General features: G+C 39.8%; 1 protein-coding gene across 5 annotated transcripts in view; it reads right to left on the reverse strand.

The window, feature by feature from the left end:
* Positions 1-6,516, reverse strand: part of HAO1 (hydroxyacid oxidase 1) — a 74,326-nt gene extending 67,810 nt beyond the window's left edge. For 4 of the 5 annotated variants that reach the window (XM_068986910.1, XM_068986909.1, XM_068986908.1 and 1 more), the window contains exon 1: positions 6,356-6,516. In XM_068986910.1, coding sequence (XP_068843011.1) covers positions 6,356-6,492 — 137 coding nt within the window. In that variant the 5' untranslated portion in view covers positions 6,493-6,516. The remainder of the gene's footprint in view (positions 1-6,355) is intronic. The other variant, XM_068986912.1, reaches the window with a different exon arrangement.
* Between the last annotated feature and the right edge of the window lie 5,950 nt (positions 6,517-12,466).

The raw sequence follows: 12,466 nt of genomic DNA on the forward strand, positions 1-12,466 counted from the left end.
AAATCTGTGTATAACTTTACAGTTGGATCCTCCAGATCTCTGGTTTCACATCCATAGATTCAAGCAACTGTAGATCATGTACTACATTTTCAGTGTTAAAAAAAAAAAAATCCATGTATATGTGCACCTGCTAAGTTCAAATCCACATTCAAAAGTCAACTCTAGTATATGGCATTTTGAGTCAGGCTTGGGATGTGGCTCAGCTGGGAGACCTGGGTTCAGTTCCTAGGTTGGGAAGATCCCCTGGAGAAGGGAATGGCTACCCATTCCAGTATTCTGGCCTGGAGAAGTCCATGGACTATACAGTCCATGGGGTGGCAAAGAGTCAGACAAGACAGTGACTTTCACTTTCATTTTTCTTTAACTTAGCCTAATACTTTTGAGATTCATCCATATTGCTGCAAGCATCAATAATTGTCCTTTTCAGTTGATGGTGAGTATTCCATTGTAAAAATGTAGCACAGTTTATCCATTCTAAAGATAAGAATATTTGGAATCTTCCAACTTGGAATGATAATAAATAATGCCACCATAAGCACTCCAGTACTCTTGCCTGGAAAATCCCATGGACAGAGGAGCCTGGTAGGCTGCAGTCCTTGGGGTCACTGAGAGTTGGACATGACTCAGCGACTTCACTTTCCCTTTTCACTTTCATGCATTGGAGAAGGAAATGGCAACCCACTCCAGTGTTCTTGCCTGGAGAATCCCAGGGACAGGGGAACCTGGTGGGCTGCCGTCTATGGGGTTGCACAGAGTCGGACACAACTGAAGCGACTTAGCAGCAGCAGCAGCAAGCATTCACTGAAAGGTTTCTGTGTGAACATAGCTTTCATTTCACTTCTTCCGAGCCATTTTGAAGACAGTATAGAATGGATGGGGATTAGATTAGAATTTAAGAAGATATCTTTTGTCTACGTCAACTGTTCTTTTTTCTTACAGACAGTAGCTTCAGGCAATAACTTTTTAAATTATGATGTGGTTTCTTCAAAATCCTTGATCTGAATTCTGTATCCATTGAAGTATGATGATAAGGGAAGGTGGGCTTTTTTTTAGTTTAATTGAGCATTTTCCCCAAAAATTGTATTTGGCAGAGACTGGAATTTTTGACTTAAAGAATTTTTGACCCCTGACCATTATCTTAAATTATTTTTTTCTGCAGTTCTTTTGTGTAGCAATACAAGTTACTAACAAACCAAGAAACAAACTAGTAAAATTTACAGGAAAACTAGTTCTCTTTTCTTTCTGCAAAATTTATACCTCCTATTTGTTCAGGATTGTTTTCTCCTCATTAGTAATTGATTAAAACTAAAGAAAATATAGCCCCAGTTTCTCATGAGCACTTAGGCAATAAACCTGTGAGTACACATGCATATATACCTAACTAGCACTCACCTTTCAGGACTTAGATTTAATTCTGCTTCCAGATAGATCAAGATTTTTCATTAATACAGTGAAGTGTGATTTAGTAACAGAGTCACCAAAATAAATGGAACCTCCCAAGACTTAATTGAAGCCTACTTCCTCCAGCGGAAGAAGAAATTCTGCCTTAATGTTGCTTTGAGGAATAGCTAAGGGTCTGTAATATAATCCTTCCTCACATAATAAAGTAAAAACATCCAACCCCTGCAAAACATAACAAAGAAGTTTAACGGTGATTTCTCTGCAATTCCTTTGAACAACATAATTGTCTTGATTTTCTGTCACACCACATGCTCTGCTGCTGGAAGTCTTTTCTTCCCAACTGACCCTCACAGCATGATTCTTTGATCTCCATTCAGAATGGGGAGATGCAGAAACCTTGAAGAGAATTTTTACTACCAGTCATCTCTAAGTGTATTATTAGAATGAGAGAAAAAGATTTAATAGCAGCCGTTGGCATGCTGGCCTTGGAAGGCATTAATATTTACTTAGAGCTGAGAAAACAATGGAAGCTTTTATGAAGAGCGCACACAGAGCTGCAGGGCATTAGCCGTGTGTGTGTTTGTGTGTCAGAAGGAACATTTTCAGATATCCCGTTCCCCTTGAATCAGGCAAGGCTCAACCCTTTCCTCTACAGGCAGCAATTTCATGCTTGTCCACAAGGTGGCGAAGTCACTTTAATAACTGTGTTCTTGCTTCCCACACATATAATTTCCTGCCCTGAGGATGACAATACAGAGGCATCAACCAACAGCACAAAATGCAATTCCTAGACCAAATTAGATAAGATCAATGGCGTGGAAAATGTATGCTTTCTAAAAAGTCCTTCACATTTTGAAATGTTCCAAAGAGCGATTACAACTTAACCTTGTCAGGTAATTCCAATAGTTCTGCAAGCCCCACCCAATCTCATCCCCAGTTTAAGTTATTTTTTCACAGTCTTACATAAAACTAGCTTACTACAACCTTAGACTCTGCTTTTATGGGACTTCCACTTTGGAAAAAAATATGAAGATTGACAAAACAATTGAATCAGCTGAATAATAAGCATTTTTCAAAGGTTTCTTAAATGAAGCGGTGCAAAAGTGGAAATCATTTTAACATCCAACAAGGGCCTCAATTTTATGTTATCATAAATCGGGTCCCCAAGAGGAAGTACATTGATGAAGGAAGAAACCCACTCAACACCCAGCTTTGAAGTTCTGTGCTGTTATTGAATCCCACCAACTCAACACAGTGAATTAATGATTTACAAGTATTGTAAGATGATCATGTCTTCCCAAATGGTTCAGTGGAAAAGAATTTGCCTGCCAGTGCAGGAGACTCGGATTCAATCCTTGGGTCAGAAGGATCCCCTGGAGGAGGAAATGGCAACCCACTCCAATATTCTTCCTTGGAAAATTCCATGGACAGAGGCGTCTAGTGGGCTAAAGTCCATGGAGTCACAAAAGAGTGCAACACAACTTAGCAACTAAGCAATAAAAATGAGTTTCATATTGCATCTTACTTTCTCCACATGAATTACTTATTCTAAGCATTAAAAATGCATAACATATATATACATACATAAATTGTGTATATGTATACATAAAATATACTACACGTTTTAAAATCTTATTTGTTACCATTTATTTCTCAATATTGAGAGATCTTTAAAACATTTAACTGGAATATTGATACTTCTGAGACACTTGGTAAAGGAAGAACGAATTTAAGTCGGAAGAAAACACAGCCGGGTAAATACTATATTCAAACATTCAAGCCATTTTCAGAGTGCCTCCATGTGTAGATAAGTTTCAGAAGGCCTGTGAATCTCCTGAAATATGTGTGTGTGTGTGTGTGTGTGTGTGCTTGTGTGTGTAGTTTGTCACACATGTCTGGATAAAAAACCACAGCTTTGAGGTCCAAAGTGGGGTGAGTGAGAGATTTCCAGGGGAGAGGGAGGGAGATGAAGAGAAGAGGAGGGAGAAGAAATGATGAAGAGGGAGAAGGATGCGAAGGTGATGGAGCTGATATGAGATCTCTTGCCATGTGACTTTTCAAAAAATGAGACAATTAACTGCTTTTTATAATGCAAGAGAAAAATCAGCTTGCTTACCTGTGGTGCCAAGTAGCTGAATGATTCTGTGACATTTACACCTATGAGAACACTAACAATGCCCCTGGTGAATGTATATTGCTTTTCAAATACTTAAGAGAGGGAATGATGTCACTTTTGCCACCTCTTATTTGAGAAAATCCATGCAATTTTCAGTGTCACTAGTGCATTAGGGACGATGAGCTTCCTTTACTAATATCACATGACTTATAAACACCCAAATCGGATAATCGTATTCCACCAGATAATTTCACAAGAAGCCACAAAATGTGTGCAGACCATGGTTGAGAAAGATGATGTGTTTCTCACATTATAACCCTGGTTAATGTGTAAGAGAATCTAAGAACTATTCTTTTGAAAATTAACTCCAAACTTTCAGGCCACATGAAATCTAACAAGCTGACATTTTTCATTGTTCCTGTCATAATTGCAATAGGAAGCTCTGTTCTTTGGGTAGGTCTATTTGACTTTATTTGTCTTTTGGGGAGTGGGGGGAGTGGAGAAGCAGACACAATGTTATTACAGCCTCAGGTCTTACCCAAAAATATCTCCAAGCAACTGCTTTGTCACCTAACTGGTCTGTGTCCCCAGAACCTCAAAAGGTGGTTTTCAGAGCTGGGTGCAGAGATAAAAGGTGTCATTGTGCATTCACACCTTTTGCTATACCCCTGGGATAGGGAGGTTATAAATTTCACAACTGTCTTTAAAATACTCTATCGTGTGTCACAGCGGGTTATCTGAGGTTTGCTTGGTTTGTCATCTTCATTTGGATTAGAATGAGAGCTTTCAGATTGATTGCCTTCATCCCATCAAGCCAAAGCCACCACCTGGCAGAACATCTCTTTTACCTCCACGTGATCAGCTTTATGATACAGGGTAAGAACTGAAAGTTCATCCAGCAAGTTACACAACGAAAAAGGATTGGAGATGCTAGACAGGCAATGTGTGTTGTAATAAAAACTCCTCAGGTGGTTGATAATAATCCCCTATCCTCCAGAAGATAAAAAAAAAGAGTCTATTAGTATATTTTCCCCTCCTTTAAAGCTGAACAAAAGAGAATGATCAAGGTTCATAGAAAAGGTGGCATTTAAAACTCCTTCTCATTGTCTGTGTCCTGTCCCTAAGTTACTCACTCAAAACTTAGGCTGAGTAGGCTGGGAATACCCACTGCTGGGGATACCTGTGTAATTCACAGAAGTTGTGAGGTGCTTTTCCAGGCCACACAGAAGTCACCACAGTCTTCTGTGTCTCACAAGTTTTCTAGAATTTCAAGGGTTGAAGAGGTGTCTGGTTTGCTACAGCCCTTTGCTCCATCTTGAAAATGTCCATTGGGCCAATTGTTTTGGGTCCATTTTTCACCAGTTCAACCACCAGCATTATGGAGGCCAAAGGTCAATGTGCATCCCTTGAAATGTAAGCTCCACTGGACAAGAACTTTCTTCACCTGGCTCACTCTATCCTCAATATGTATCGAATCGAACCCACTGAGATACTTAATGTGTGAGGTAATTAACCAACCAGCACTCCTTAAAGGGTGAGGAAGGCTGTGCAAAAATGGACTAGGTGGTCCCTTGAGCATTGTGCCTTGAGGAATGCTGATGGACACCAACTCCATTATCCTCCCAAGGCCCTGAGATTTCCTTGGTTAAAATTACCTATTTGGGTTTAAGTGTTGCTTTCAGGAAACTACTAAAAGGCAAACCACATCACTTGTGAACAGAGTTGAGATGAGCCCAAGTAGGGGCAACTTCTGAGAGCAGAAAACATTGAAGGACCTGAAATACCCCATAGCAGTTGGATAAAATCATCAGAAGTTTAAGCAGCTCCACTCTTTGCCAACTTTTCCCTTGCCATGGCTCCCTAGCATTTATTAAATCTCATTTGTGTCCCAGGAAAGATCTGAGACCAAGTCAAGGCTTGAAGGAGTTTGGGGAAGCCTCCCCTGCCTTTCACCCCACTCTCAGGCTCCTACACTGATTTGTCGGTGATTTGGTGCTGTTTGCTGGGAACCACTGTGGTTAGAATGATTTCATTTCTCCTAACAAACACATAGAAAAATGAGCTTGAGTGATTTTGCTCTAGGCTAAAGCAGAAATCAGAAATAAAGGCAGATTCTTTCACCTGGATACTTTTTGCCTTTTTTGTTTATCACCATCCATGAGTGCCCACATTTACTGGCTTCACTAAAGGTGCATAAGCCTCATAGACTGTAGTGTACTGAGGACTCCCCTCCCCTGCTCCAGCAAATAAACTATTTCCTAACTGCATAAGCTGTGACATCCACCATCTTGGGCTTTGAAATATGAAAGTCAGTGGAAAACTAATTTGGGACGAGAGATGAAGCCCTTTGGAGGAGAAAAGAAACCACAAAGTGAAAGATTAATGCCATATAGACAAACTTGAATCTAAAGTAAAAATTCAGAAAACAGTAATCAAAATGAATGATAATGGAAAACCAGCATGATGGGAACATTTGAGGCAACCATCTGATCTGGTTTGTCCAGATAAGACAGTTGTCTCCTGTTTAATACTAACAGTTTCCTACACCATATATTAGACTGTCGGAGAAAAAGAGAATGGAATCATCAGAATTTATCACCATTTTTATACACAGTTAAATGAATTATCCACATAATTCGAAGTGAGGAAATTTAGGGTTAGCTATTTTCCAAGCAAGTTTAAAGCCTAATATTTCTCACAGCCCCATGAATTTCCCCTCTCTACTAAACATAATATCTAAACAAGTAAGTCCATACCATCATTATTAAAACCGAAATATTGTGCTTTGATAGAATATCTTTGTATAATTTTAAAACATGATTTTAAAAATATTCTTACCTGGAAAATGCTGCAATATTATCAGCCAAGGTTTCCTGATCATTTGCCCCAGATTTATAATAGTCATATATAGACTTCTGAAGTACAGATTTAGCATGTTGTTCATAATCACTGATGCAAACAAGCCGAGAGAACATTTTCCTGGGCTATTGCAAACCCTGGGATGTTTTTCCCCCTGTGTTGCTTTCTACATTCTGACAATTCTGTTATTAGTTATTTATTAACAGAGTTTTTCCAAAGTTCAGATTTAGTTCTCTGTTGCTTACATTAATTAAGTGAGCAAACACATGCTTAGACTTTGAAATTTTATTTGCAGCTGTCTGCCAAAGACCAGGTAGTACCTCTAAGCCTCAAGAAATTGGGTGAGGGGGCAGCAAGAGGGGATTAGGTGTCTGTTACATTAAAAAGGCAAGAGAATGAGTAAAAATTAAACACCTAGAGCAGTACTTGCCTAAAGCCACTCTTGGCTCAATTCTGCCAAAGGCTGTTTCTTCCCCACTGCATGTGTCTTTGCTGTTTAACTGGTACCCAGAATTTGCTGCACACTCATTTCATTCCATATTTGGATCACACACATACACAAAAAAGAGCTTATTAAATGAATGCGGCATATGTTACCAGAATGGGGACTCCTTCCAGGGCCTGAGAATGGGCTGTTGTGTAACACGCAGAAATGAATTGTCTAAAGAGACACGTGTACTGACAAAGCAAAAGACATTATTGGTAAGGGGTGCCTGGGCAGAGAGCAGCAGTGTAAGAGAACAGAACTGCTCTGCTATGTGGGTTACAGTCTCAGGTTTAATGGTAATGGAGTTAGCTTTCCAGACAGTCTCTGGCTTTTGCTTGTACCCTTATTTGGTCTGACTCATGATCCTTCCAGGATGGAAGGACGGCTTTCCCAGGTGGCTCAGTGGTAAAGAATCTGCTTGCAATGCATGAGACTTGAAGGAGACACGGGTTTGATCCCTGAGTTGGGTAGATCCCTTGGAGAAGGAAATGGCAACCCATTCCAAAATTCTTGCCTGGAGAACTCTTTGGACAGAAAAAGCTGGCAGGCTACAGCTGTACAGGCTACAGACTACTCTTTGCAGTCACAAGGAATCAGACACAACTGAACAACAACAAGGGTACTTCCTTCTGTACTTGCAAATCTGAATTCCAGCAAGGTTTCTGGGAGTTTGGCAGGACATATTATGGATGGACATCTCCTCCTTCTTGTTGGCCCCTTGTAGATTCTCCAGGTTAGTTTTCTGAAACAGCACCATTTTCCTTATCAGGACCTCCGAATGAGACGGCTCATGCAAATCATTATTGTGCTTGGTCAAGGCGGTCAACAGTTCCTAGCACATCCAGTAAATGTAGGGTGTCTACACAACAATAAACCTGGCTGATTATAAACTTTTGGCTTTAACAAGAAACATTAAGGCCAAATTTACAGCTGATTCTTAGAGTCTTATCTTCCTCTGGAGAAGATGCAGGGAAGTGCCAGTCCAAAAGACCTTGCGATTTCAATCTAAAATTTCATTCAGTCATGGAAAAAACACCTGGGGAAGATTTGTATTAGTAAGACATGATTCAGAAACCAACGGCTTTGACATGAGTCAGATCTATTTTTCAATTTGGGAGGCCCCACTTAAAGTTACTCACCTGTGCCCAGCAGCTGAATTTCAACTGCCAATACCTATAGGAGGTATTGAACTTGGAATCTGCTGCTCCATCCACAGGTCATGCTAAAGCACTTTGGAATCAATGCCCCCTGGAGGGCTTAAATTGTGAACCCATGGACTGTAGCAAAGGAGTTGGTACATGAATACCAAATCCCTCAATCCTCTGGATTTAACTCATAGATGTGTGTTCTATGAGTTGCACGCTCATAGTTCTATGAGGTGCATGCTTCAGTTACCCACAGGTCTTAGTTGGTTGCTAACCCACACTGGGTTATATGCCTTCCCCTCTAAATTCCCCAACCCTTTAATTTAATCAAGGAGCTTTATGTTGTTAGAATTAGCATTGAATTATACATAGATTTATCCCGAAGTTCACAAATGCTTACTATGGCTTCAGTTCGGTATTTATTATATTCTATAACTTATCAGTTCAGTTCAGTTGCTCAGTCGTGTCCGACTCTTTGTGACCCCATGAATCGCAGCATGCCAGGCCTCCCTGTCCATCACTGACTCCCAGAGTTTAACCAAACTCATGTCCATCGAGTCGGTGATGCCATCCAACCATCTCATCCTCTGTTGTCCCCTTCTCCTCCTGCCCTCAATCCCTCCCAGCATCAGGGCCTTTTCCAATGAGTCAACTCTTCGCATGAGGTGGTCAAAGTATTGGAGTTTCAGCTTCAGCATCAGTCCTTCCAATGAACACCCAGGACTGATCTCCTTCAGAATGGACTGGTTGGATCTCCTTGCAGTCCAAGGGACTCTCAAGAGTCTTCTCCAGCACCACCGTTCAAAAGCATCAATTCTTCAGCACTCAGCTTTCTTCACAGTCCAACTCTCACATCCATACATGACCACTGAAAAACCATAGCCGTGACTAGTTGGACATTTGTTGGCAAAGTAATGTCTCTGCTTTTTAATATGCTGTCTAGGTTGGTCATAACTTTTCTTCCAAGGAGTAAGCATCTTTTAATTTCATGGCTGCAATCACCATCTGCAGTGATTTAGGCCCCCAAAAAATAAAGTCTGACACTGTTTCCACTGTTTCCCCCATCTATTTCCCATGAAGTGATGGGACCGGATGCCATGATCTTAGTTTTCTGAATGTTGAGCTGCAAGTCAACTTTTCTCTCTCCTCTTTCACTTTCAAGAGGCTTTTAGTTCCTCTTCACTTTCTGCCATAAGGGTGGTGTCATCTGCATATCTGAGGTTATTGATATTTCTTCCGGCAATCTTGATTCTAGCTTGTGCTTCCTCCAGCCCAGCGTTTCTCATGATCTACTCTATGTATAAGTTAAATAAGCAGGGTAACAATATACAGCCTTGATGTACTCCTTTTCCTATTTGGAACCAGTCTGTTGTTCCACGTCCAGTTCTAACTGTTGCTTCCTGACCTGCATACAGGTTTCTCAAGAGGCAGGTCAGATAGTCTGGTATTCCCATCCCTTTCAGAATTTTCCACAGTTTATTGTGATCCACACAGTCAAAGGCTTTGGTATAGTCAACAAAGCAAAAATAGATGTTTTTCTGGAACTCTCTTGCTTTTTCCATGATCCAGCAGATGTTGGCAATTTGATCTCTGGTTCCTCTGCCTTTTCTGAAACCAGCTTGAACATCTGGAAGTTCACGGTTCACATATTACTGAAGCCTGGCTTGGAGAATTTTGAGCACTATTTTAACATGCTGCTACTGCTAAGTCATTTCAGTCGTGTCCGACTCTGTGCGACCCCAGAGACCACAGCCAACCAGGCTCCCCCATCCCTGGGATTCTCCAGGTAAGAACACTGGAGTGGGTTGCCATTTCCTTCTCCAATGCATGAAAGTGAAGTCGTTCAGTCATGTCTGACTCCTAGCGGCCCCATGGACTGCAGCCTACCAGGCTCCTCCATCCATGGGATTTGCCAGGCAAGAGTAGTGGAGTGGGTTGCCATTGCCTTTTATATATAATTCCTTAGGTAGGAATTAATTTAATTTTAAAATAACTAACCAATTGTCTCACCATCATTTATTGACTAGCCCATCTCTCCGTTCACTTAATAATACTCTTTAAGACAGAATTCATGCTATTCATGCTAAACACTACCACCTAAAACTGTCCTTTTGATTAACAAAAACCTAGCTTTATTCCACAATATTGCTACTGCTACACATGAAGATACCCCAAGGCTAATGATGAAAGAAGATGGATAATAAAGGCTGGAAATTATGCTTTCTGTAAGCAGTGTGCTGAAGGATAAGCCGGCAAGCTCCAGAATGCACTATTCTTAAAACACAGTTGTACTTGAAAACAGTGAGCCAGTGGCTAATAATGAGATGTCAGCTGTCTGATTTTAGAGATTAATAATCAGAACTGAAATACCCTTAAACAGTGTGAAAGTGAAAGTTAGTAGCACAGTCATGTCTGACTCTGCGATACCATGAACTGCAGCCTGTCCCACTGATTTCTCCAGGCAAGAGTACTGGAGTGGACTGCCATTTCCCTCTCCAGGGGATCTTCCCAACCCAGGCATCAAACTCAGGTCTCCTGAATTTAACAGGCAGATTCTTTACCAACTGAGCCACTAGGGAAACCCCTTAAACAATGTACTTTTATTTAAATTATAGTCTTATACTAGGAGGAAAATCTGTGAATGTTTAAAACAACACAGTTTCTTCAAGCAGATAATTTGCACCAAACAAGAATGATAGCTCAGTCTAAAATATGATGCTAAAAGAAAATTGCTGCACTTGGATGCACATCCTTGTCTTAGCAAGTGAGACAGAGATGCATATAGTCTTCCTACATGTGTTTGACTATTTATCTTATAAATGTTATAGATGAATATTAATAGCGCGTTTCTTATAAATAAGTCCCAACAACTAAAGGCTGAAAGTCACATATCTATGTACATGTCAAATGAAAACCTCCTGTGAGCATATTTGAAAACTAGAAAGTTGTTGGTGCTGATGGCTTTTGGAAATTGATAAAATAAGAGAACAGTTTTGTGAGAAATATGTGTGGACACCATGCAAATTTATTTAAAGGAAATGAACTTGAGAAAGGAGTAGATTGAATGAATCTCCATCTCTCCTCTCTATTTTTGTGGATAGTGGTAATAGTCAGATTTTTTAAAAAGAATAGTGGCTCATTTTTTTAAGAACTGTAAAATGCTTTTTTATATTTTATTACTTCAGCTCTACTCAATATTGCTGGAAATATTCATTGTGACAAGTAAAGGTAGTTGCCATTCACAAAGGATAGCATAGGAAGGGAAAAAAAATGTTTAACTTCTATCTTATTACAAATGAGGGAATAGTTTGGCAGGAATGGCATTTCTTTCATCTCTTTAGGGACCAGTTGTAGTGAATAATTCAATGTGAGTTTTCAGGCCAACACCTGTTTTAATTGTGAGTTTATTGATTCTTGGTTTTCAAAAATTTTAATGGAAATCATGCATTTATCCAACTTCAGGCTTTGTAAGCTACAATAATATAGTCTCTGATTTTCACTGTAAATACATCTGCTTAACATATCATATTGATATGTAATGTAATCATATAGTCTTATGCATAATATATTATCTTGATATATATTATCTTGATATATATTATTATGTTTAAGACTGCTGATCAAAAATTATAAATATGTTAGGCTAAGGCAAAATTGGAAAACAATATTATTTATAAAAGACGATTTTTTGTGGCAGTCACTTCCTTAAAATATTGGTTCCAAGTGTAATGAGGAGAGATGGAAATAATAAATGAAGCCCCTTATTTTGTTTATCACCCAAACATTATTACTGACTATATTCTCCACTCTACATTTCATCCCTGTGGCTCATTTATTTTGTAAATGGAAGTTTGTACCTCTTGATTTCTTTCACCTGTTTCCCTCATCTGTTTCACCCCTCTCCCTTCCGGTAACCAATATTTGTTTTTGGTATCTATGACCCTTTGTTTTATGTTTGTTCCTTGTTTTGCATTTCAGTTTTCACACATCCCAAGTTAAAGCATAGTTCTTTTTAGATCCATCCATGTTGTTGCAAATGGCAACATTTCACTATTTTTATGGCTGAGTAATTGTGTGCCTATATTCCATCTTCTTTACCATTAGTCTATCCATTGGCAGATTAAGCCCATATCTTGCCTGTTGTAAATAATGCTGCAGTGAACATAGATGTGCATGTATCTTTTCAAATTTGCATTTTCATTCTCTTCAGATAAGTACCCAGCAGTGGCATTGCTGGCTGTCATGGTAGTTTCATTTTTAATTTTTTGAGGAACTTCCATTTACTGGGCTGAGTTGATTAAGTCATGTCCGACTCTTTGCAACCCTATGGACTGTAGCCCGCTAAGCTCCTCTGTCCATGGGATTCTCCTGGCAAGAATACAGGAGTGGGTTGCTGTGGCCTCCTCCAGGGGATTTTCCTGACCCAGGAATCAAACCTGCAACTCTGAAGTCTCCTGC

This window comes from Capricornis sumatraensis, chromosome 15, assembly GCF_032405125.1.
Source record: "Capricornis sumatraensis isolate serow.1 chromosome 15, serow.2, whole genome shotgun sequence".
In the NCBI taxonomy this organism is placed as follows: domain Eukaryota; kingdom Metazoa; phylum Chordata; class Mammalia; order Artiodactyla; family Bovidae; genus Capricornis; species Capricornis sumatraensis.